Raw genomic sequence first — 27456 nt, 5'->3', positions numbered from 1 at the left:
TAAAACCTACTGATTGTCTTAAGTCCTTGCATTTCCTATTATTAGTGATATTGCTTCTTCTTCCTATCACAAGGTGTACCTTAAATGTGTTGCCTTTTTACATCATTTTATATTAAATAATGTATCCTATTTTCCTCAGGGACTTAAAACCACATTCGCCTCAGAGATACTGATCCGAGATGGACCCAACGAGCTGAGGCCCCCAAAGGGCACCCCTGAATACGTCAAGTTCGCCCGACAACTGGCGGGAGGGCTGCAGTGCCTGATGTGGGTGGCGGCTGTGATTTGCCTCATCGCATTTGGAATCGAGTTTGCTCAGGGAGACCTGACTGCCGCTGACAATGTGAGTGGGAGGAGGGGTGGTTGTGGAAGGAAAAGGTCCTCCGCTGTATTGACAGTGCGCAGATCACTATCGGGACAATGTTTTGCTTCACCAAGTCATTCAAGTAATAGGAGTAGAATACAGTCTGGCTGAAAGTGGAAAAGCCACTAGTGCAGCAAACCCCAGGCTTTACGCATCCTAGTTACAGAAACCACATCAATGTGACTTATAGGGCAGTGCTGAGCTAGTTGGCACTATCCCAAAACTGTTCACTTTTTAGTTGGTTAATGGACTTTAAAATATATCTCCTCTTTCCCATCAAAAGCAGACCTATTAAAATCATCTATATATAACATCAAATATTTTAACAAACTGTTCATACCTACTGTATGATTCTCTAGAATGATTCAGGCCACTGCATGTTTTACTGTGGAAGTTGACATGCATAGATGTGAGCTGTTACTGAGATGGGAGTGATCACTGTCAGGGGCGTAGCTAAGGCGCTGTGGGCCCCGATGCAAGTTTTACAATGGGGCCCCCCAAGCATTCTATAAATAACAATTGATATGGCGCACCAAAACCTGCCAATGGCATTGGCATCTACAGTGTCAGAGGTGCAAGAAGGTGTTGGGGAACAGTTTGTTAATGATTACCACTATTCAAAGTATCTACAGGATCTTCTCAAAAAATTAGCATATTGTGATAAAGTTCATTCTTTTCTGTAATGTACTGATAAACATTAGACTTTCATATATTTTAGATTCAAATACACACAACTGAAGTAGTTCAAGCCTTTTATTGTTTTAATATAAATGATTTTTGCATACAACTCATGAAAACACAAATTTCCTATCTCAAAAAATTAGCATATTTCATCCGACCAATAAAAGAAAAGTGTTTTTAAAACAAAAAAAGTCAACCTTCAAATAATTATGTTTAGTTATGCACTCAATACTTGGTCAGGAATCATTTTGCAGAAATGACTGCTTCAAGGCGGCGTGGCATGGAGGCAATCAGCCTGTGGCACTGCTCAGGTGTTATGGAGGCCCAGGATGCTTCGATAGTGGCCTTCAGCTCATCTAGACTGTTGGGTCTTGCGTCTCTCAACTTTCTCTTCACAATATCCCACAGATTCTCTATGGGGTTCAGGTCAGGAGAGTTGGCAGGCCAATTGAGCACAGTAATGCCATGGTCAGTAAACCATTTACCAGTGGTTTTGGCGCTGTGAGCAGGTGCCAGGTTGTGCTGAAAAATGAAATCTTCATCGCCATAAAGTTTTTCAGCAGATGGAAACATGAACCCACTTTTGAACCAGAAAAACAGCGGTAGAAGCGCCTGACCTGGGCTACAGAGAAGCAGCACTGGACTGTTGCTCAGTTGTCCAAAGTACTTTTTTCGGATGAAAACAACTTTTACATGTCATTCGGAAATCAAGGTGCCAGAGTCTGGAGGAAGACTGGGGAGAGAGAAATGCCAAAATGCCTGAAGTCCAGTGTCAAGTACCCACAGTCAGTGATGGTCTGGGGTGCCATGTCAGCTGCTGGTGTTGGTCCACTGTGTTTTATCAAGGGCAGGGTCAATGCAGCTAGCTATCAGGAGATTTTGGAGCACTTCATGCTTCCATCTGCTGAAAAGCTTTATGGAGATGAAGATTTCATTTTTCAGCACGACCTGGCACCTGCTCACAGTGCCAAAACCACTGGTAAATGGTTTACTGACCATGGTATTACTGTGCTCAATTGGCCTGCCAACTCTCCTGACCTGAACCCCATAGAGAATCTGTGGGATATTGTGAAGAGAAAGTTGAGAGACGCAAGACCCAACACTCTGGATGAGCTTAAGGCCGCTATCGAAGCATCCTGGGCCTCCATAACACCTGAGCAGTGCCACAGGCTGGTTGCCTCCATGCCACGCCGCATTAAAGCAGTCATTTCTGCAAAACGATTCCCGACCAAGTATTGAGTGCATAACTGAACATAATTATTTTGTTCTAAAAACACTTTTCTTTTATTGGTCGGATGAAATATGCTAATTTTTTTAGATAGGAAATTTGGGTTTTCATGAGCTGTATGCCAAAATCATCAATATTAAAACAATAAAAGGCTTGAACTACTTCAGTTGTGTGTATTTGAATCTAAAATATATGAAAGTCTAATGTTTATCAGTACATTACAGAAAATAATGAACTTTATCACAATATGCTATTTTTTTGAGAAGATCCTGTATAGAAGTGATTGTTATGAGCACAGGACCAATAGAGAGCTAATACTGCAGATGAGGGAGGGTCCTTTGGAACCTCTGCAACCTCTATTGCTATGCCCCTGATCACTGTCACTCTGCATAGGCCAAGCTGGCATCCCGTTTAAAGAGACACTGAAGCGAAAAAAAAAAAATATGATATAGTGAATTGGTTGTGTACTATGAATAATTATTAGAAGATTAGCAGCAAAGAAAATATTCTCATATTTTTATTTTCAGGTATATAGTGTTTTTTCTAACATTGCATTATTCTATAATATGTGCAGATTACACAACACTCAGTATTCAAAATGATTCTTTCAGAGCAGTCTATGAACTAATGACCTCTCCTCTGGCAGAGAAAAGGTAAATAGTTCAGGAACAGTTGAGATAATAAAAGTCAGAAAACAGCCCTCTCCACGACTTTGAAAGTCGTAGAGATTAATGGCTTTTTTGCATAGAGATAACAACTGGAGTTTCTTAACTCTCCCTGTACTGGAAACAATTAGACTGATGTATCTGATCTTAATGTTTTATTTCTTAGCTGTACTACACATACAAATCATAATATCGTCATTTTTTTTTTCACTTCAGTGTCTCTTTAAGTGGTAGGATAAACGTCACTTTCTGCCCCGTGCAAGCTAGAGAACCAAATAGACAGAGAGAACTTTCTGGTTATCTTTAACGGAATCAGGAAATTTCGGTGCCTGCAGCTAATGGACTATTTGGTCACCCCACAGGCTCTAATGCAAAATATTCTCTATTGGGCGCCGAAGAAGAAATTTGGGCTCTTGATAAATAGCGGGCATCGGGCCTGTCTAAACAAACTTTTTCATTTTGAGAATAAGTTATTAATAAATATTGTTTTGAAATTGAGACTTAACATGGCCCTTGTAAAAATGATAAAAGAGGAACTACAGTCAAAAAAATGTAATAAAAAGTGCTTCATTTTTACAATAATTATCTATAAATGATTTAGTCAGTGTTTGCCAATTGTAAAATATTTTAAATCACTGATTTACATTCTGACATTAATTACATTGTGACGTTTTTACTGCTGGAAGGTGATGTAGCTGCTGCTTGCTGCTTTGGCAGTTGGAAACAGCTGTAAACAGCTATTTCCCACAATGCAGCAAGGTTCACAGACAGGAAACTGCCAGGAGTACCACGGTCCTCAGAGTTTCTTGTGGGAGGGGTTTCACCACAATATCAGTCATACAGCGCCCCCTGATGATCCGTTTGAGAAAAGGAAAAGATTTCTCATGTAAAAGGGAGTATCAGCTACTGATTGGGATAAAGTTCAATTCTTGGTCAGAGTTTCTATTTAAGCACTGAAGCAGCATCTCAAAGCAGGAAAAATATTAGGCCTCTTGCACATTAAATGCGATTTCGATTTGGACGCGATTTTATATGCGATTCCTATTTGCGATTTTTAATCGGTACTGCATGCTGCGTTTTTCTGCGTTTTCGTTTTGATAGCATCCAGGGAAAATTGGAATCCCAAATCGGATTTGCAGTGGGCCTTACACACGCTCCTGCACACAGTTTATGTAAGTCAATGGGGAGGGTTTTTTTTTTGCTAATTGGCAGCACTTGCAGTTGGGGGGAGGGAGAAGGAGGCTCCCCCAAAGCCTCTGCCCCCCCTGCAATGGCGGGGGTCGCAGGGGTGATTGTTACGCCCATGCTTGTGAGGTGAATATATATGTTATAAAGAATTTTGTGGAGTTCTCCTTTAGCCTAACATCAGCCATCTTGCTGCACATCTGACCTTCTGTTTGCCTCCATCTTTGTCTTACAGCTGTATTTGGCCATCGCACTTATAGCTGTCGTCGTGGTTACTGGTTGCTTTGGTTATTACCAAGAGTTCAAGAGCACCAACATCATCGCCAGTTTCAAGAACCTTGTGCCGCAGGTGAGTGGGCATCCAATAATGAATTTAAATTAAAAAAAAATAATAATATCCTGGTTATTATTATGATTTGCACTGTACATACACTTGTTTATCTCATCATAGCACATGTAGTCTTGGGGTACACTTTAAGTGCCCATTTTCTACTAGGGCCGTTTCGGATGCGTACTCTCATCACTACAAGTGCCTGTAAGACGCATGCCGGCTAAGTGGATACCGGCCCTCAGTCTTTACATAGCACTCTCTGGAAAGGATCAATACAAAGATGCCAGTCAGCCGCCCTACGCATTTGCACAATATTTTGGCAGTAGGTCTGAGAAATTGCAATTCAGTAACTGTTTTTGAAAATAAGGATAACAAAAGTTTGCTTTCTTAAAACAGAAAGAATTTGCGATAATTCAGGTTGGAGTGAGCTTGAGATGTCTCCCAGTGCATCACTGCTGAATATATGCAAATTAACCATTGTTACCCTTAGAAGCTAAACACACCTCCAGATCCGCTGGAATGCAATGATGTGTCAGCTTGTTAATTTGTACAGAGCCATAATAATCCAACATGCATACAGACTGTTTTGGATTGTTTGATTCTCATCAGTGCATGGCATGGATTAATTTGGCTCTATGGAGTAGGGCTTGTAACACCGAGAGGTACAGACTACCCAGCAAGCTCATGGTGACCCAGAACTCATTGGAGTATGTGAGGGACTACAAAGTTGGATTATTATGGCTCTGTACACATTAACAAGCTGACACATCATTGCATTCCAGCGGTTCTGGAGATGTGTTTAGCTTCTAAGGGTAGAATGGTTAATTTGAATATATTCAGCAGTGATGCTCTGGGAGACATCTCAAGCTCACTCCAACCTGAATTATTGCAAATTCTTTCTGTTTTAAGAAAGCAAACTTTTGTTATCCTTAGTATTTTAGTAAGGGGGCTTTTAGGACCCTTACACACTCCAATGAGTTCTGGGTCACCATGAGCTTTCTAGTTAGTCTGTACCTCTTTTTTAAATAAATACCTGAGAATCCCTGTGAGGAGATTGACTAGTCCAATACCTGTAAGATCTGTCAGATTAAAATAAAAGTTATTTACAGTGCATTGTACTCTGGGAGAAATGTATATTTATATTACAATTTGTTCCATAGTTGTCCTTTAATTTTGCATCAATTCAAATGTGTTTTCATTACTAACTCTCCCTGCACACGCATCATTAACTGGTTGAATGGCACCACCTACTGGCAAACACCAGGGATACAGGCTACATTACCAGCAAAAGAAAATTAAAGTTTAAAGAGAATCTGTATTGTTAAAATCGCACAAAAGTAAACATACCAGTGTGTTAGGGGACATCTCCTATTACCCTCTGTCAAAATTTCGCCGCTCCTCGCCGCATTAAAAGTAGTCAAAAACAGTTTTAAAAAGTTTGTTTATAAACAAACAAAATGGCCCCAAAAACAGAAAGTAGATTGATGTACAGTATGTCCACACATAGAAAATACATCCATACACAAGCAGGCTGTATACAGCTTTCCTTTTGAATCTCAAAAGATCATTTGTGTGTTTACCTTCTGTCCCCTTCTTCTCTCATGCACTGAACATTACAGGCTTCCTGCAGACAGCTCTGCCTGTGCCTGTGTTTGTAATTCCTCAGTATGTGTCAGCCAGCTACTTTCACAGCCTAACAGAGGAGGATTTTTATCCAGCTCTCTTCTATCACTGAAAAGATAGCAGAGAAGCTGCTGGCTTATGTAAATAAAACACACACTGGAGTGTGCATAGAGGAACAGACCAGCATGGAAGAGTTGGTAGCCTTCCAGACACAGGCTGACAAGTCTGACAGGAGAAAGATACATTCATTTATTACAGAGACCGTGATAGTACAAAGTGCTGCAGTGAGCCAGAACAGATTAGAATAGGTTTAGGAACTTGTAGGATGGTAGAAAAAAGTTGTAATTTTTGTTACAGAGTCACTTTAAAGCTCAAATTTAGTAAGTTACTAGCTGATTGCCCAGCGTTGCCCGGGTATGTATTTGGCTGGTGTTGGCTCCGCCCATTTTTTCTAACCCTAACACACAATTACTCAATGACCAAGTTTGGGAGCTTTGCGGTCTTTGGTATCAATAATTTGCATTGAAATTAAAAAATCTGATTGGCTGTTTGTGGCTCCACCCCCTTTTCTGAATTTGAACCCCAATGACCAACTGTACCAGGTTTGAGGCCTGTGCCATTAACAGTGCAAGAATAGCAGCAATTAAATATTCCCCTTAAAAAGCAATAGGTGAAGTTTGATTCACTTTTGTAGGCTCCACCCACTTTTCTGAATATTAATCTCAGTCACCCAGTGACCAACTGTGCAAAGTTTGAGAACCCTGCCATTAACAGTGTAAGAATAGCTGCAGTTTACATTTTCCCAGGGAAATTTGTATTTGTCTCCACCCACTGATGACCCAGCGTTGCCTGTGTATGTATTTGACTGGTGTTGGCTCCGCCCACTTTCTAACCCTAACGCACAAACACTCAATGACCAAGTTTGTGAGCTTTGGGGTCCTTGGCATCAATAATTTGTATATTCCCATGAAATGAAACAAATCAGATTGGCTGTTTGTGGCTTCACCCCCTCTCCAGCATTTGAACCCCAGTCACCCAATGATCAACTGTAGCAGGTTTGAAGCATCTGCTATTAGCAGTGTAAAAATGGCAGCAATTTAAATATTCCCCTTGAAAATCAACAGGTGAATTTTGATTGGCTATTATAGGCTCCACCCACTTCCCTGAATATTAATCTCAGTCACCCAGTGACCACCTGGGTTCAAATCTCGGCTCTGCCTGTTCAGTAAGCCAGCACCTATTTCAGTAAGGAGTTTCTTGTGCAAGTCTCCTTAACACTGCTACTGCCTACTGAGTGCACTCTAGTGGCTGCCTCGCAAGCGCTTTGAGTCCGACAGGAGAAAGGCGCTATACAAATACTGCAATTATTATTATCTGGGCAAAGTTTGAGAACCCTGCCATTAACAGTGTAAGAATGGCTGCAGTTTATATTTTCCCAGTGAAATTTGGTTTTGGTTCCGCCCACTTTTTGTAACCTGGACACACAGTATCTCAATGACCAAGTTTGTGAGCTTTGGGGTCCTTGGCATCGATAATTTGTACTTTCCCATGAAATGAAACAAATCTGATTGACTGTTTGTGGCTCTGTCCCAGGTTTGAGGCTTGTGCCATTAACAGTGCAAGAATGGTAGCAATTTTAATATTCTCCTTGAAAAGCGACATGTGATTTTTGATTGGCATTTTTAGGCTCCACCCACTTTTCTGAATATTAATCCCAGTCACCCAGAAACCAGCTGTGCAAAGTTTGAGAACCCTGCCATTAACAGTGAAGAAAGGCTGCAGTTTACAATTTCCCAGAAAAATCTGTATTTGACTCCACCCAGTTTTTGTAACCTTGACACACAGTCACTCAGTGATCAAGTTTGTGAGCTTTTGGGTTCTTGGCATCAAAATTCTGCTAATGGAAGCAGTTTATGCAGCAAAGAAATCTGATTGGCTGTGTTTGGCTCTGCCCCTTTACTGAATTTGAACCCCAGACACTTAACAACCGACTGTAGCAGGTTTGAGGCCTCTGTCATTAACAGTGTAAGAATGGCTGCAGTCTCAATATTCCCCTTGAAAATCAGTAGGTGAATTTTGATTGGCTCTTGTAGGCTCCACCTACTTTTTTGAATATTAATCCCAGTCACCCAGTGATCAACTGTGGGAAATTTGAGAACCCTGCCATTAACAGTGTAAGAAAAGCTGCAGTTTATATTTTCCAATGTAAAAAGTTAGTTGTTTTTGGCTCCGCCCACTATTTCTAACCTTACCATACAGTCACTCAATGACCAAGTTTATGAGCTTTGGGGTCCTTGGCATAAATAAGTTGCATTTTACCATTGAAATTAAACAAATCTGATTGGCTGTGTTTGGCCCGCTCCCTTCAGAATTTAAACCTTAGTCTCCCAGTGACTGACTGTACCAGATTTGAGGCCTCTGCCATTAAGAGTGTATGAATGGCAGCAATGTAAATATTCCCCTTGAAAATCAAAAGGTAAATTTTGATTGGCTGCTGTAGGCTCCACCCACTTTCCTGAATATTAGTCCCAGTCACCCAGTGGCCAACTGTGTCACCTACTCACCCAGTTTTAGAACCCTGCCAATAACAGGATGGCTGAAATCAATCTAACAAATCTGATTGGCTGTTTGTGGCTCCACCCCCTTTAGTGAATTTGGACCCCAGTCACCCAATGACTGACTGTATCAGGTTTGAGGCCTCTGCCATTAACAGTGTAAGAATGGTAGCAATGTAAATATTCCCCTTGAAAATCAATAGGTCAATTTTGATTGGCTGTTGTAGGCTCCACCCACATTTCTGAATATTCATCCCAGTCACCCAGTGGCCAATTGTGTAAAGTTTGGGAACCCTGCCATGTTAAAAATTTAGTTGTTGGCACCGGCCACTTTTTCTAACCTTGACATACATTCACTCAATTATCAAGTTTATCAGCTTTGGGGTCCTTGGTATCAATACTTTGTATATTCCCATTGAAAAATAAACAAATATGGCTGTTTGTGGCTCTGCCCCCTTTCTGAATTTGAACCCTAATCACCCAATGACTGACTGTATCAGGTTTGAGGCATATGCTATTAACAGTATAAGAATGGTAGCAGCTTAAATATTCCCTTTGAAAATCAAAAGGTGATTTTTATTGGCTTTTGTAGGCTCCACCCACCTTCCAAAATCTTAATCTCATTTACCCAGTGACCAACTGTGCAAAGTTTGAGAGACCTGCCATTAACAGTGTAAGAATGGCTGCAGTTTATATTTTCCAGTGAAATTTGTTTTAGCTCCGCCCACTTTTTGTAACCTTGACACACAGTCACCCAGTGACCAAGTTTGTGAGCTTTCAGGTTCCTGGCATCAAAAATGTGTGAATGGAAGCAGTTTATCCACCAAGGAAATCTGATTGGCTGTAGGTGGCCCCGCCCCTTTAGTTAATTTGGACGCCAGTCACCCAATGACCAACTGTAGCAAGTTTGAAGCCTCTGCCATTAACAGTGTAAGAATGGCAGCAGTTTAAATATTCCCCCTGAAAATCAATAGGTGAATTTTTATTGGCTGTTGTAGGCTCCTCCCACTTCCCTGAATCTTAATCCCAGTCACCCAGTGACCAACTGTGGCAAGTTTGAGAACCCTGTAATTAACAGTCTAAGAATGGCTGCAGTTTACATTTTCCCATTTAAAATGAACGGCTGAAATTTGATTGGCTGTTTTATGCTCCACCCACTTTTCCTGGATTTGTAACCTCTGCCACCAAGTGACCAACTGTGCCAAGTGTGGGGACTCTGGCTTGATTACTGTGAGAATGGCAGCCTTTTACATTTTTTCCATTGACTTGAATGGGTGAAATCTGATTTGCTGTTTGTAGCTCCGCCCACGTGTGCAGGGGGGCCGCAAGACCCCCAGAACATATCATCCCAGGTAGTAAGGGATCTGTGTACCAAGTTTCGTTCAAATCGGTCAAGCCGTTTTCGAGTGATCGCGGCACATACACACACACACACACACACATACACACACATACATACATCCGATTTTATATATATAGAAGCCCACACAAGATTGTCAATTACTATAAGCGTTGCCCATAATTATTCATACCCCCGGCAAATGTTTACTTTAATTCAACCAGCAAGTAATTTTTTGACGGGAAATGACATAGGGGTCTCCCAAAAATATTTGAGCTTTTGTTTCAGAAACTAGGAAAGCATTTCATGGTAGGTGATTATGTATTATTTTTTTCTCTCTAGCAAGCCACCGTGATACGGGATGGGGAGAAGTTTCAGATCAATGCCAACCAACTGGTGGTAGGAGACCTCGTAGAGATTAAAGGTGGAGATCGCGTGCCTGCTGATATCAGAATTATCACAGGACAAGGGTGTAAGGTAAGACTTAGGAACTACTTTGGTCAATTGATAATAATTAGCTGGTTTAAGTGAAGAGAAATGTGAAAACATATATCAGTAGTTTACAAAAACATTTACCGGTATGGTGTCCATGAAGTCCAGACTTGCACCCCTGGACATCAAGGGAGCTTAGTGGAAGAGAAGTAGTTTGAAGAGAGAAGCATAAGAAAAATATAAGGAAAGGTGAAAAAAATGTGAGTATGTTGCAACTATAAAATCTATTTTATTTCAGAAGTTTTCTAATCTGATATTTCACTACCTGGAGAATTTTTGTGGTATTTTGTGAGCAGATGCAAACAGAATAAATAAATAAAAAACTGATCAGATGAGACATAAGATGATTCAACAGGGCCGGGCCGGGCCAAGGCAGAGGCGAGAGAGGATCCAGCCTCAGGGCGCAGTGTAGGAGGGGGCGCAGGGCTGGCCTGAGGCAGAGGCGAGAGAGGCTCCAGCCTCAGGGCTCAGTGTAGGAGGGGGTGCACAACTCACTCAGCTATCATTCCCCTATTGTGTTTGAAGCAGAGAGAAATAAGAAAAGGGGATACATGGCAGTGACTGCAAGCCAGATAACTAGAGATTAAGGTGTTGGGGGGGATGGGGGCCCTGGGGCACCTCTTGGTCTAATAGCAATCAGTGTGTGACGGCTGGGGTGGGAGGGATGGAGGGGCGCACTTTGGTGTCTCAGCCTTGGGTGCTGGAGGACCTTGTCCCGGCTCTGTGATTCAATACAAGGTTAGCAACGAAACAAAAAAAATCTTTAATAGTGTACTCCAAATATGCAATGCTGGAGCAGCTGGGGGGCACCAATAGACAAGCTCAGAATATGTATATACATGTTCATAAAATCATAGCTACATGAATATATACGGAGATATACATACACACATACATAAAAAATGCATTACAGTATCTGAAAGAGCACTTCTTGTGTAAAATAGCCATGTAAAATAATAAACATGAATATTTATAAATTGTACATAATACCATCAGTCATCATTAGACAGGATAACAGTCTAGCTATAAGGCTTTGCTGGTAAGTATTGGCTAGGCAATATTGCTAGGAGTTATGATGGTAAGTATAACTCCACTCTTACATACTACACGATTGTTGGCTCTCGATTTTCATTTAAAGGGGCACTGCAGCGAAAAACTGTAAAATGTTAAATATGTGCAAACATAAGAAGTATATTTTTTCCAGAGTAAAATGAGCCATAAATTACTTCTCTTCATGTTGCTGTCACTTACAGTAGGTAGTAGAAATCTGACATTATCTACAGGTTTTGGACTAGTCCATCTCTTCATGGGGGATTCTCAGCAAGGCTTTTATTCTTTATAATAATATTCCCTAAAAAGGATTTAAACAATGATGCTGGCCAGCTTCCCTGCTCGCTACACAGTTCTTTGGCAGTTGGACATTCACTTAGTGCTTTTGAAAATAAATATATCCCCAAGAATCCCCTATAAAGAGATAGACTAGTCCAAAACCTGTAGGTAATGTCAGATTTCTACAACCTACTGTAAGTAACAGTAACACAGGAGAGAAGTAATTTATGACTCATTTTACTCTGGAAAAAATGTACTTCTTATTTGTATATTAGTAGCAGTAGGGTATTGTACCGTGTTAGCTATCAGTAAAAGCAAGAAGTTTTAAATCAGGATGATACCATTTATTGGCTAACTACAAATGAATAAGAATAAACAAGCTTTCGGCCTTGCAGCCTTCGTCAGGTTTACATCCTGTTAGTTTGCAAGCTGGTGGTACAGACAGCTTATATACATGCAACATCAAAAGGGAAAACAGATATTTTTTTCAAGCATAAATACGTCATTAAGATGCCTTAATACAAACAGACCATCTAAATGGGGTAAGATAAGGATCCTTGTTTACTCCATTGCTCACAGACCTGGTACTTATTCTTATTCATTTGTAGTTAGCCAATAAATGGTATCATCCTGATTTAAAACCTCTTGCTTATTTGTATATGTTTGTATATATTTTAAATTTTATTGTTTTTCGCTGTAGTGCCTCTTTAATATTTCATCTATTAGTTATACCTTTTAAGTTAAATTACTGACATAAATCAGCTTTTGAACGATATTATAATTTTTTGACTTTCAACTGTAATTTGCTATGTTGTGTTTTCTTCTCCATCATTTAAAATGTTGTGTTCTCCTTTCTATAACTTATAATACTGTCTTCTCCTCCCCATACAATACAATAACATTTGTAAAGCGCTTTTCTCCCATAGGACTATCTCCCAATAATTTGTAATGTTGTGTTCCCCTCTCCATTAAGTTTTCCCATGAGTAGCAATCAGAGGAAGTTCTGCAGTGAACATGGCCTATGTTCTTCAAAGGATGAGTCGGAAATAACAGCTACTTTTCCCGCTTTCAGGTGGACAATTCTTCTCTAACAGGAGAATCCGAGCCTCAGACTCGATCACCGGAATACACTCATGAAAGTCCTCTGGAGACCAGAAATATTGCCTTTTTCTCTACCATGTGTCTGGAAGGTACGAAGCATAAGAATTTAATACAGTAGCTATTCAATTGCCCATAGCTTTATATAAAACTGAGGGACTACTAATTCTGCCCAATTTCCCCTCTCCAGAGTCATGTTACTGGTTAGTGTCACAAGGTTTCAGCTGTGAATAGGGAATAGGCGTGTACTCACTTTTGTAACCAGTGGTTTAGACATTAACCACTTGCCGACCAAGTGATTTCCCATTGATCTGTGCTGGGTGGGCTCTTCAGCCCCCAGCACAGATCGTGTTGCAGGCAGGGCGATCAGACTTCCTCCCCCTTTTTTACCCACTAGGGGGATGTCCTGCTGGGGGGGTCTGATCGCCGCCGCTCTGCTGTGCCTTGCGGGGGGGCTCCTCAAAGCCCCCCTCCGCAGCGCTATTACGCTCTCCCTCTCCTTCCCTCTCTCTCCCTGGCTCTGTGGGCGGTACAGGACGGCGATACGTCCTGTACCGCCTCTGATAGGCTTCAGCCTATCAGACGGCGGCGATCCCCGGCCTATCTCCTTTATGGCGCTGCTGCAGCTGCAGCGCCGTACAGAGTAAACACCGGGGATTTCTTCCCCGCGTGTTTACATTTCGCCTGCGAGCCGCGATCGGAGGCTCGCAGGCAGTTCACGGAGACACCCTCCGTGGACTGACATGGAACGGCTGCTCGGACGAGCGGCCATTTCCTTGGAAACCCGCAACCAGTTTACGCCAATCGGCGTTAGCTGGTCGTCAAGAGGTTAATGGCTGTGTGTCGAGTTATGTGTCCTTTAGAACACTAAAAGATATTTTTGTAAGCGATCTTGTTTTTTCTGATTTGAAAGGACTGTATTGCAGGAAAAAAGTAAAGGCATATTTATTTTCTTTTGCAGGTACGGCTACCGGAATAGTCATCAACACTGGTGACCGAACTATCATTGGCCGCATCGCTAGCTTGGCTTCTGGAGTAGGTAATGAAAAGACCCCCATTGCGATTGAGATTGAGCACTTTGTGGACATCATTGCTGGACTGGCCATCTTCTTTGGAGGCACCTTCTTTATAGTTGCTATGGTCATCGGCTACCCGTTCCTCAGGGCTATGGTCTTCTTCATGGCTATTGTGGTGGCGTACGTCCCAGAAGGTCTCTTGGCCACTGTCACGGTAAGAGATAGATTGCTAAATTTTAAGTAGTTCTGTCCAGTATTGGAAAATTTATATAAAGAGTATTTCACCCTGCATGCACGTTCTGGTTCAGAGTTAGTTGTAGAGAAGGGTCAGAGATGTACTTTTTTTGCCACGTGTTTAAAGAGACTCCGTAACAAAAATTGCATCCTGTTTTTACCATCCTACAAGTTCCAAAAGCTATTCTAATGTGTTCTGGCTTACTGCAGCACTTTCTACTATCACAGTCTCTGTAATAAATCAATGTATCTTTCCCCTGTCAGACTTGTCAGCCTGTGTCTGGAAGGCTGCCAAGTTCTTCAGTGTTGTGGTTCTGCTATGAACTCCCCCTTCCAAGCCCCTCTCTGCACACTGCCTGTATATTATTTAGATTAGGGCAGCTTCTCTCTTCTCTCTTATCTTTTACAAGCTGGATAAATCCTCCTCTGAGCTGGCTGGGCTTTCACATACTGAGGAATTACAGACAAGGGCAAAGCTGTCTGCACTCTGCAGGAAGAAACAGCCTGACACCTCAGTGGAAGATAGCTGCAGGGGGAAAGAAACACACAAATGATCTCTTGAGATTCAAAAGGAAGGGTGTATACAGCCTGCTTGTGTATGGATGTATTTTCTATGTGTGGACATACTGTACATCAACCTACTTCCTGTTTTGGTGGCCATTTTGTTTGTTTATAAACAAACTTTTTAAAACTGTTTTTAACCACTTTTAATGCGGCGAGGAGCGGCGAAATTGTGACAGAGGGTAATAGGAGATGTCCCCTAACGCACTGGTATGTTTACTTTTGTGCGATTTTAACAATACAGATTCTCTTTAAGAAAATGACTGGTTAAAAGATTTTGCAATCTTCTCTGGAAGCTGTGGAGTAACTGGTGCTCTTTCATCCTGCATCAGGTCTGTCTGTCTCTCACGGCCAAGCGTCTTGCCAGAAAGAACTGTGTGGTGAAGAACCTTGAGGCTGTGGAGACCCTTGGCTCAACCTCTGTCATCTGTTCCGACAAGACCGGAACTTTGACCCAAAACAGAATGACCGTCTCTCACTTGTGGTTTGACAATCAGATCCATTCGGCTGACACCACTGAAGATCAGTCAGGTGATCACCTTCATTTTACTTAAAGTGAACCTGAAGGGTAAAAGAGAGCCTCTGGGGGGGCACTTACCTCGGGAGGGGGAAGCCTCTAGAACCTAAAGAGGCTTCTCTATCCTCCTCAGCAGAGGCGATCCAGCACTGGAACCCCCGAAAGTCCACTTGTCGGAGCTTGTTGCCGCTGCATGCATGCGCACTAGTGGCTCTCCGCTCAGGGCAGGGTGGAAAAAAATGTCTCTTATTCCACATAAAGTAAAGTGGACATACTAAAGCGAACCGGGGTGAGAGTGATATGGAGGCTGCCATATTTATTTCCTTTTAAACAATCCTAGTTGCCTGGCAGTCCTGCTGATCTATTCGGGTGCACTAGTGTCTGAATTACATCAGGATCAGCAGGACAGCCAGGTAACTGCTAATGCTTAAAGGAGTACTGTAGGGGGTCGGGGAAAAAAGAGTTGAACTTACCCGGGGCTTCTAATGGTCCCCCGCAGACATCCTGTGTTGGCGTAGCCACTCCCCAATGCTCCGGCCCCGCCTCCGGTTCACTTCTGGAAATTCCGACTTTAAAGTCTGAAAATCACTGCGCCTGTACTGGGCCTGTGCAATACACTTCTGGTGACATTAGCGGGAGCGAGGGCGCGGCCTTGCAGGCACAGTGTTTTTCCAACTTTAAAGTCAGACATTCCCTAAGTGAACCAGAGGCAGGGATAGCATTGGTGAGTGGCTGCGCAGGCACAGAACGTCAGCGGGGGACCTTTAGAAGCACCAGGTAAGTTCAACTCTTTTTCCCTCTACCGCCCCACAGTACTCCTTTAAAAGGAAATAAATATGGTAATCTCCTTATCACCCTCACCTTGGGATCACTTTAAATAAACAAAATAATTAAATACCATCTACTGCCACTCCAAAACACTTAAAGAAACCCTGAACTGAAAATGAAAAGTCAAAATAAGCATACACAAGTCATACTTACCTTCCATGTAGTCTACTCCTCAGTGTCTTTCTCCTGTCCCGTGTCCTGTTTGTTCACTGTGATCAAGGGAATTTTCCGTCCTCCATTTTTAAAATGGCCATCACCCATAACAGCTTTCTGGTCAGCACACAGTTAAACTGTAACATCGCCCACTTGAGCCATAGGGAAACATGGACATTACCGGGTACATCAGTTTTCCTCTCAGCTATAACTGACAGCAACTGATATTTTACTGACAGCAACTGATATATTTCAGATCTGACAAAATATTGTCAGATCTGGAAGGGATTATTGTCAGAAGAAAATGGCGAGCTTCTGAGAGGAACTGATGGCAAGGTAACTATGTAATGTTCATTTGAAGTTACCTCATGTGTTTATTTTAAATATTTTTACTCAGTACAGGTTCTCTTTAAAGTGAACCTAAAGCCGGGGGAAAAAAACGAGATGAACTCACCTGGCGCTTCCCTCAGCCCCCTGCAGCCGATCGGTGCCCTCGCAGCCCCGCTCCGATGGCCCCGGACCCGCCGGCGAACACTCCCGGTTTGGCCGTCACCGGCCGACAGGCATGGGAACGCGAGTGATTGTTCGCGTTCCCAGCCTGTATATCGCCCCCTATGCTGCTATTGCGGCCTCCTGGCAAAACTCAGCTAAACTCAGTCTGGGATTGTCCTGCATTCTCTTTATTTCTCCAGATTCCCCTCCTTCCCCTACTCATTCATTATTTGCCTGTTTACCAATTTTAGTTGTGGTTTAATTACAAGTAAACAAACTCTGAGGCAGGGGTCACACTTGTCTTTCAGTTTCTACACTTTTCAGAAAACTGAAAGACAAATGTGACCCCTGCCTTACAGCAGCTAATGTAATTTATAGAGAAAACTGACAAATTGCGCAAGATGTCAGTTTTTTTTCTGCGTGCGAAATCTGCATTCAAGTGTGACCTAGCTCATTGATTAACATGAGTTCTCAGTTGAAAACAGTTTTTCTGTGCAGAAAACGCGCACGAAAGCCGACAAGTGTGACCCCTGCCTGAAGATCTATTTTGATACTTACAAACAAATGGTGGTACGTCAAACGCCTAGCATATCTACAACTTCTGTAAAATTATTTAAAAACAACAAATATTTGAAGTACACCCGGCTCGATCATGTGCCCGGGCATGCGCGGTTCACTCTTTTGAAAACTGCGCATGCACAGGAGGCTTACGGCAATGGGCGCGTGATCAAGTCGGGTGCACGGATGGATCGCGCATGCGCAGTTGCTCACGACTTCAACTGAAGTCTCTAGCTCAACAGAGCCGCCAGCGAGCGCACGGAGGGGACCCAGAGGACACCAAGGGACCCCGCAGGCTACGTGGTGGGGGGGTGGTTAGGGGGTTGGTGGAAGAAGCCCCAGGTAAGTGCAGATTCAAATTTTTACGAGCTGCTCAGAGTTCCTTTAAGTTGTGCCATAATACTTTAAAGAAAACCTGAACTGAAAATTAAAAGTCAAAATAAACATACACAAGTCAAACTTACCTCCTGTGTAGTTTACTCCTCAATCTCTTTTTCCTCTCCTGCGTCCTGTTTGTCCACTGTGATCAATGGAATTCTCCATCCTCCATTTTGAAAATGGCCATTACACCATAACAGCTTTCTGGTCAGCACACAGTTAAACTGTAACATCGCCCACTTGAGCCATAGGGAAACATGGACATATCAGTTCTCCTCTCAGCTGTAACTGACAGCAACTGATGTATAACTGACAGCAACTGATATATTTCAGTTCTGACAAAATTTTGTCAGAACTGGAAGGGATCACTGTAAGGAGAAAATGGTGAGCTTCTGAGAGGAATTGATGGCAAGGTAACTATGTAATGTTCATTTGAAGTTACCTCATGTGTTTATTTTAAATAATTTTACTCGGTACAGGTTCTCTTTAAGGCTCCTTTACAGACCGCGTAAGTCAGAACGCATACCCTTCAAAAAATCGCAAGGGCACCATGGCAACCATGGAAACTGCAGTGCCTCTTTTCCAGTAATCCGATTCGATTTTTCCCCAAATGTACTACTTGTTGCTTTTTTAGTGCATTTGCAGTTAAAATTAAAGAAAGCGCAAAAATAATTGCAAACCACTCATGGTGCCATGCCGTCTTCTTACCATCATGTTTTTTTCAACTAACAAAAATTGTTGGAAAATCGAAAGTGTATTTGCACTGTGAGGATGAATGATCACATGCAAATCGTACGAAAATACACGAGAAACACCCTTGGTGTAACAAGAGAAAAACATTGCTGCATTTGTAGAAAAGGGCCCTAAGATTATACAAGACATGGCAGATGGTGGGACAAATGAGAGAAGCAGGTCATTTTGGTGCCCAGTGAACAACGCAGAGCGCCGAAGTTGCGCGATGTCCTAGCACTAGTGCTATGCTGCGCGCCTCGCGCAAGAGTAATTTGGGGTTGTGGCGATCGCCAGACCCCAAATTACAACTCAGAGAGGAAATAGTATTTAACACGGCCGGGGATTGGAGCAGCAGCAACCCTGCGCCCAACTCACTGGCCACGGAAGTATACGTATGCCAGTCGAAAGTCCATAAATATAAGATTCTGAAAGAAACTCATATCTATCCTCTACATTTTAGGACAAAGCTTTGACCAGACCTCAGATACTTGGAGAGCTCTGAGCCGGGTGGTCAGTCTCTGCAATCGTGCAGCCTTCAAAGGCGGACAGGATGGAGTCCCAATACCCAAAGTGAGTAGAAAGATTGTAAAAGTTAAGTTCTGGTTAAGTTAAAAATTAAGGCAAGATCTGGTTCTGGTTAAAAGTTACGTTAAAGAGAAACCGTCACCAAGAATTTAACTTCATCCTAATCAGTAGCTGATACCCCCTTTTACAGGAGAAATATTTTCCTTTTCAAAAACTGATCATCATAGGGCTCTGTATGGCTGATATTGTGGTGAAACCCCTCCCACAGGAAACTGTGGTCCTGGTAGTTTCCTGTCTTTGAACCTCGTTCCATTGTGGGAAATAGCAGCTGTTTAACTGTTTACAGCGGTTTCCAACTGCCAAAAAAAGCAAGCAGCATCTCATGTCACTGACATCACCTGCCAGCAGTAAAAATGTCACCATGTGATAAATGGCAGCATGTACATCAGGGAGAGGAAAGCTTTTACAATGAGCAAACACTGACTAAATAATATATACATAATTATTGTAAAAATGCACTTTTTTTATTACTGGGGGTTTTTTTTCACTGGGGTTCCTCTTTAAAGGGACACTTAAGTCAAACAAATAAAATGAGTTTTACTCACCTAGGGCTTCCAATAGCCCCCTGCAGCTGTCCGGTGCCCTCGCCATCCCCCTCCGATCCTCCTGGCCCCGCCGGCAGCCACTTCCTGTTTCGGTGACAGGAGCTGACAGGCTGGGGACGCGAGTGATTCTTCGCGTTCCCAGACACATTAGCACCCTCTATGCTGCTATGTGGTATATGATATATGCTATAGCAGCATAGATAGCACTATTGTGGCCAGGAACGCGAAGAATCACTCGCGCCCCAGCCTGTCAGCTCCTGTCACCGAAACAGGAAGTGGCTGCCGGTGGGGCCTGGAGGATCGGAGGGAGACGTAGAGGGCACCGGACAGCTGCAGGGGGCTATTGGAAGCCCCAGGTGAGTAAAACTAATTTTTTTTGTTTGACTTAAGTGTCCCTTTAAAGGATACCCAAAGTGACATGTGACATGATGAGATAGACATATGTATGTACAGTGCCTAGCACACAAATAACTATGCTGTGTTCCTGCCTGAAAGAGTTAAATATCAGGTATGCACAGGTCCTTCTAAAAAAATTAGCATATTGTGATAAAAGTTCATTATTTTCTGTAATGTACTGATAGACATTAGACTTTCATATATTTTAGATTCATTACACACAACTGAAGTAGTTCAAGCCTTTTATTGTTTTAATATTGATGATTTTGGCATACAGCTCATGAAAACCCAAAATTCCTATCTCAAAAAATTAGCATATCATGAAAAGGTTCTCTAAACGAGCTATTAACCTAATCATCTGAACCAACTAATTAACTCTGAACACCTGCAAAAGATTCCTGAGGCTTTTAAAAACTCCCAGCCTGGTTCATTACTCAAAACCGCAATCATGGGTAAGACTGCCGACCTGACTGCTGTCCAGAAGGCCATCATTGACACCCTCATGATTTAAAAGACATGATCCCGGCACTCTGATTGGCCCAATAGACTGCTTGTCAAGTGGCTGTCAGCCTATTGGGTCAATAAGAGTGCGGGGATCACGTCGTAAATTGCGGCGATCACATCACAAAGCCGAAATATTAGTAAAGACGCTTGGAATATGAAGCTGTGATATTTGGAAGAATGGTGTTTGGGCACCCACTAGCGGCAGAAGCTTGCTCGTCGTCATAGGGACCTATCGTATCATCGGTAAAGAGGCAAAATGGCCCCAACTTCTGATATTTATCCGGTGCCCAAATGTCCTCTCTTTACCTATAATACAATGGGCCTATACCGGCACCCAATAATTAAAAATTGGAAAGATCATGGCTTCAGCGAGAAGCCAATGATCATTTCTTTAAGAAAATGCACATTGTAGGCGTGATATTTGTGCTACTATTTTATTTGTGTTGATGGTTCTGACTGATAACTTGACTTTGCAGCGCATTGTGATTGGTGATGCGTCTGAGACAGCACTCTTGAAATTCGCAGAGCTGACTGTTGGCAACGTCATGGAGTACCGAGACCGCTTCAAGAAGATGACTGAGGTGCCATTCAACTCAACCAACAAGTTTCAGGTGAGCCGCCAACTAGCGGACTTGCGGTTACTTTGATGTTACCATCTCCGTAAATTCTCCTACATCGTTCTTAATAGTAGACATGACAATTGAGGGGGGCGCCCAATGTATAATATTCAATGTGTACCACTTGGAGTCTCTAAAACTAAATAAAAAGAGGTATCTTACCTCCTCCGATGACTCACACTGAATAGAGGAAAATACATTTTTATTAATACTGGTTAAACTGTAGTCAACGCATTTCAAGGGTCTTTGCCTGCTTCCTCAGGTCAGTAATACAGAATAAACCTGCTGTGCCGAGCTGTGTGGAGCATGGGCACCTGTTCTTACAGGATACCAGAGCCAAAAGACTGTGGTAAAAAGTTAAGTTGTAGTGGGTATAAGCACATATTTACTATGCCTCCTGGGTCCCTCCATCACTCTCCATTCTCCTACACTTAACTCGGACATATTGTGCTGTGCATGCGCAGAATGTCCAATCTGCTCCCCTGTGGCTACGCAGAGTGATGTCACAGGACAGGAGCCCACCTCTCCACTCAGCATGTGATGCTCACTGCAGTGGAGTGCGCGCGCCGGGGCATAGGAGCGGGGAGAGCGAGCGCGCTCCTGTCCTGTGACATCACTACGCAGCCACATAGGAGCAGAACGGACATACTGCGCATGCGTGGCGCAGTATATCCAGGTTTGGAGTCGCCGGTGTCGCAGAGGATAACAGGACTGAGTGTAGGAGAACTTTCCTCTCTGTGAACCTCATTGCATTGTGGGGAATAATGGCTGTTTCCAACTTCCATGCAAGCAGCATCTCCCTCTGTGCATAGAACTCTCAGTAGACAAACATTCCACACAGATCACCTGACAGAGCTAAAGATGTCACCACCAGTGATAAATGTCAGGATGTAAATCAGGGAAAGATTTTACAATGGACAAACACTGACTACATAATCTATAAATGAGTATTGCTAAAAATTAGTAATTTTATACACTGGACAAGACAAATCACATTCTCTACTGGCAGATTCAAAACACCAGAGCTGCAGCCACTAGAAAGCGCTCTATAGGCAGTAGCAGTGTTATGGAGTCTTGCCCAAGGTCTCCTACTGAATAGGTGCTGGCTTACTGAACAGGCAGAGCCAAGATTCGAGCCCAGGTCTCCTGTGTCGGAGGCAGAGCCCTTAGCCAGGACACTCTCCAGCCACTGCCATCAAATCAGTAATCAATGCTCATCTGCCTTCATGTTTCTCAATAGAATGAAACCGCCAACTGCATGGGGGGAAAACATTTGCTTCATATAAGCGGGGTTTTCCCACCCTGCTGGGTGAAAACTGCAATTGTGTCAGGCAACAGTGATGCCACCTAGTTTTATCCGGCGAGTTCTAAAATAGCAAAGGGCCCATTGACCGGAAAATTGTCAAGTTAAATAAAGATTGAAATGGTAATGTGAACCGGTGATCTCTGGTTTAGACATGACTAAAAGTGTTCTGCAAAGGACTAAACCAAGATCTCTCCTCCTCCAGTTGTCCATCCATGAGCTCCAAGACCCTCTGGACCTGCGTTATCTTCTGGTGATGAAGGGAGCTCCAGAGCGTATTCTGGAAAGGTGCTCCACAATCATGATCAAAGGACAGGAGATTCCTCTGGATGAACAGTGGCAAGAAGCCTTCCAGACGGCTTACATGGACCTGGGAGGACTGGGAGAGCGAGTGTTGGGTATGTACTGTGCCCACTTCAGCGAAAAATAAATAAATAAATCCCTAGTAGGGATATAACTACAAATCATGGAACCCAAAGGAAACACTCCCACATATTCCCCCTCCAGCATCATAAAATAAGTGCAGCCAAGTGTGGTCACTTATCTTAACCTCCCCTCTCCACCCACAAATGCGGACATTTCCCGCCTTCCCCTACGTCCACCCTCCCCAACAAGTGCAGCCACAGCCTCTCCATTCATAATAAGTATGTCTATTTCCCCTTTTCCTTATCACAATTTGTGGTCACCTTTCTCCCAGTTTAAAAAGAAAGTGCAGCCACTATTCTGTCCCTCCCCCGTCACCACCAACAACCAACCATAACAAGTGTGGGCAGGACAACTCTTCTCTCTTCAGGGGTGTAACTAGAAATCACTGGGCCTCCTTTGCAAAACTTTGGATGGGGGGCCCCCAGCTGTCATTGCTGGAGGGGGGGTGAGCTTATGGTAGCCCGAGGTGAGGGAGGGGGGTTTGGGACCCCCTTCCCATTGCAGTTTGTGCCTGTTGCTCCCCCTTTCTATGCTGCACCCTTCCTGTCCCTAAAAAAAAACCATGGAGGGCCCCAGAGCCAGGGCCCCCCTCTCAGGCACCTCCCCCTAACCCCCAACCCCGCCCCCCGTGGCTATATCCCTTGCAGGGGTTATTGTTGCACCCCTGTTACACCCCCGTCTCTCTTCATAGCATGTAACTCTTCCCTTTGCCGTTAATAGTGTGGCCAGCACATCTTCACTCTCCCTTTCTCCCCATAACATGCATGGACACCTTCTCTCAACACCCATAAGAGTGTGGACAACTTTCACCATTCATTCACCAATAGCATGTGCGGGCAAACTTCATGCTGACTCCCATAATGCTATCCCAGGCAGAGATTTCACGCCCTTCCCTAGTACTCCTGTCATGTTCTCCCCCAAAGTGGTATACAAGACCAGATAAACATTAAGAGCCTGGACACATAGAAACTCTTTGATGTAACTACCGGGGGAGGGTGAAATGGGGAAAATGGCACTGACTTCTTCTTCCCCTCTTCCCAGGGCTCCCCCTCCTGGCCTTCCACATTAGCTGCATCTCCTCCTCCTCCTCCTTATGCAGAGAAGTGTAGAATTTATGCTTCCACCTTACCTTATCCAGCACCACCCAATCCATCCTCCTCCACTGCACTCATTCTGCCTCCTGGTCTCAAGTCTTCTTACTTAAAGGGGCACCATGGCGAAAAAAATTTAAAATTTAAAATATGTGCAAACTGACAAATAAGAAGTACGTTTTTTTCCAGAGTAAAATGAGCCTTAAATTACTTTTCTCCTATGTTGCTGTCACTTACAGTAGGCAGTAAACATCTGACAGAAGTGACAGGTTTTGGACTAGTTCATCTCTTCATAGTGGATTCTCAGCAAGGCTTTTATTCTTTATAAAGATATTCCCTACAAAGGATTTAAACAATGATGCTGGCCAGCTTCCCTGCTTGCTACACAGTTTTTGGGCAGTTGGACAGAGCAACTGCCATTCACTAAGTGCTTTTGAAAATAAATATATCCCTGAGAATCCCCTATAAAGAGATGGACTAGTCCAAAGCCTGTCACTTCTGTCAGATTTCTACAACCTACTGTAAGTGACAGCAACATAGGAGGACAGTAATTTATGGCTCATTTTACTCTGGAAAAATTGTACTTCTTATTTGTATATGTTTGCACATATTTTAAATTTACAGTTTTTTGCTGTAGTGCCCCTTTAAGTTATCGTGTGACATCATAGGAAAAGTAGAAGACAGAGGGAGAGCAGGCAGCTGCAGTGAACGGATCAGACATCGCTGGATGAGGTAAGGTGGCAGTACCATCACTACACTTCTCTCCATAAGGGGGAGGAGCAGGAGGAGAGGCAGCTAACATGGGAGCAGAGGTGGGACTGAAACTAAACCTACATGAAACCAAAGTGAAGAGATGGTGTCAATATTTGCTGTAATTCTTTTTGCTAGGTTTCTGCCACCTCTACCTGAATGAGAAGGAATACCCCCGTGGATATAGCTTTGACTCTGAGGAGATGAACTTTCCCACCAGTGGCCTGTGCTTTGCTGGACTGATCTCCATGATTGACCCCCCTCGAGCCACCGTACCCGACGCTGTGATGAAGTGCAGGACAGCTGGAATCCGGGTGAGTATCTCAGGCTAGAGGATGAGAACAAAAACATTGCCTAAAAAAACAAAAAATGGTGAATTCTACTACATAGAACTGAAAACCGACTGGCTGTTGTGGAGAACACCTCTACCTGTATTCAAATCATGACTCACAATCCAATCCCAGGCATCGTCATAGTCTAATGTCCTACCATATAATCGTTATTTCGTATTTATATAGCATTGACAATTATCCTGCAGCACTTTACAGAGTACATAGTCATGTCACTGACTGTCCTCAGAGGAGCTCACAATCTAATCCTACCATAGTCATAGTGTAATGTCCTACCATATTATTATGTATTTATATAGCACTGACATCTTCTGCAGCACTTTACAGAGTACATAGTCATGTCACTGACTGTCCTCATTGGAGCTCACAGTCTAATCCTACCATAGTCATAGTCTAATGTCCTACCATATTATTATTATGTATTTATGTAGCACTGACATCTTCTGCAGCACATTACAGAGTACATAGTCATGTCACTGACTGTCCTCAGAGAAGCTCACAATATAATCCCTACCATAGTCATAGTCTAATGTCCTACCATATTATTATTATGTATTTATATAGCACTGACATCTTCTGCAGCACTGTACAGAGTACATAGTCATGTCACTGACTGTCCTCAGAGGAGCTCACAGTCTAATCCTACCATAGTCATAGTCTAATGTCCTACCATATTATTATTATGTATTTATATAGCACTGACATCTTCTGCAGCACTTTACAGAGTACATAGTCATGTCACTGACTGTCCTCAGAGGAGCTCACACTCTAATCCTACCATAGTCATAGTGTTATGTCCTGCCATATTATTATTATGTATTTATATAGCACTGACATCTTCTGCAGCACATTACAGGGTACATAGTCATGTCACTGGCTGTCCTCAGAGGAGCTCACAATATAATCCCTACCATGGAAATAACATGTCCCTATCATAGCCTTAGATCTCTTGTTGGGAGAACCAGTCAATTTATCAGCATGCCTTTTGAATGTGGGAGAAAACCAGGTAGAGGAAACCCACGCAATTGCTGGGAGAACATACATACTTCCTTGCAAGTAGTGGTTGGATTTGAATGTGGGAACCTAGCGCTTCAAGCCACTATGATAGCCATGGTACACAGAAGCAGTTAAAGAGATTAACACAAATTAACCATAGCATAGGTGTATCTGAGTCAGAGAGGTGGCTGCATGCTAAGAAAGCATGCATGAAATGGTCCATGTAATGAACTGGTTTTATGAAAACTGAATCTCAGTAATGTTAAGATGATGACTGGGTCTCCACCTGGATTTATGCAATATGTGCTCTCTGAATCTCAGGTCATCATGGTCACTGGTGACCATCCAATCACAGCCAAGGCCATCGCTGCCAGTGTGGGCATTATTTCTGAGGGCAGCGAGACGGTGGAGGACATCGCTGCTCGCTTGCGAATTCCCGTGGAACAGGTCAACAAACGGTAAGGGTGCCAAACACAGATTCTAAAAAAAATAATAATCCTAAAGAACAAGTTCAGAAATGTGTACAGGGCCATTAGTGAAGGTCATGTCTAGGAGAACTTTATGCAGAAGGATATGATTTGTTTGATCAGCTGACAGATTTGCAAAGCTCTGATTTGCTGTGATCACATCCTGATCATAAGTAGCAAATCAGAGACTTACTTGTTTGGTCACCTGACCAAGCTAATCACATGATCTCCGTGAGTTCTTCCAGACATGATCATCATCATATAGCATGCAGAAGGAGGAAGTATTGGCGTTACGTGGACCACGAGTGAAACGCATCGGCTGTAGGTGGTGGCAGTTAAGTTAACCCCCGCTCTGCTGTGGACAGCACTATCTAATTTAAATCTACTTCCAACATACTGCATTAGCTAGTCTTGCAGTAACAAGAATGACGTTTGCCATTTTCTGGGTGGGGGGTCCAGGTATTTTTTCAGGGGGAAGCCCAGAAGGGTATTTTTTACTTACTATTCTAAAATAAAATCAAGATCCCTGTTTTGTTTTGGATAAAATAGACAGGGGCTCTTCAAGGTGTTAATATGACTTCCTGTAGCTATAGACAGCTGAAGTATTTTATGAAAGAATGGGAACATGACTTGCACCTTGTCTCTGCAGTGACGCTCGGGCCTGTGTCATCAATGGTGGCCAGCTGAAGGACATGACAAGTGAGGAGCTGGTAGAATCTCTTAAGCTGCACCCTGAGATGGTCTTTGCTCGTACCTCCCCCCAGCAGAAACTCATCATTGTAGAAAGTTGTCAGAAACTGGTAAGTCAACATCTCTAAAGTAGCTTGTGGTTTGTTTTTCTGTCTCCCAGGAGCATTTCTAGCCATTTTGTCACTCCAGACAAGAAGTCCTGTGTCACCAAATCTCCTCAAAAAACAAAACACCGACCCACAAAGTTATATAAACCATAAGCTGTGTAGGGTGGATGCGCATAAACAACAATCTTGTCGCATTTTTTTGCACACGCCCTTGCTGCTCTCCCCCAGCTTAGTGTGTAAATGCAGAGCATAGTGCAGCAGAAGCTGTGA

At 43.1% G+C, this 27456-nt stretch overlaps 1 protein-coding gene across 1 annotated transcript in view; it reads left to right on the top strand.

Moving 5' to 3' along the window:
* Positions 1 to 27456, top strand: part of ATP4A (ATPase H+/K+ transporting subunit alpha) — a 76664-nt gene that overhangs the window by 15913 nt on the left and 33295 nt on the right. Inside the window, exons 4-15 of the mRNA XM_068243253.1 lie at positions 140 to 343; positions 4359 to 4472; positions 10314 to 10448; positions 12865 to 12982; positions 13852 to 14120; positions 15034 to 15232; positions 18820 to 18929; positions 20866 to 21000; positions 22515 to 22707; positions 24715 to 24890; positions 26244 to 26380; positions 27039 to 27189. Of these exons, the coding sequence (XP_068099354.1) occupies positions 140 to 343; positions 4359 to 4472; positions 10314 to 10448; positions 12865 to 12982; positions 13852 to 14120; positions 15034 to 15232; positions 18820 to 18929; positions 20866 to 21000; positions 22515 to 22707; positions 24715 to 24890; positions 26244 to 26380; positions 27039 to 27189 (1941 nt within the window). The remainder of the gene's footprint in view (positions 1 to 139; positions 344 to 4358; positions 4473 to 10313; positions 10449 to 12864; positions 12983 to 13851; positions 14121 to 15033; positions 15233 to 18819; positions 18930 to 20865; positions 21001 to 22514; positions 22708 to 24714; positions 24891 to 26243; positions 26381 to 27038; positions 27190 to 27456) is intronic.

This window comes from Hyperolius riggenbachi, chromosome 6 (genome assembly GCF_040937935.1).
Source record: "Hyperolius riggenbachi isolate aHypRig1 chromosome 6, aHypRig1.pri, whole genome shotgun sequence".
NCBI classification, from domain to species: Eukaryota; Metazoa; Chordata; class Amphibia; order Anura; family Hyperoliidae; genus Hyperolius; species Hyperolius riggenbachi.
Note: the sequence above shows the minus strand (reverse complement) of the source record. Positions and strands in the feature narration are given on the sequence as shown.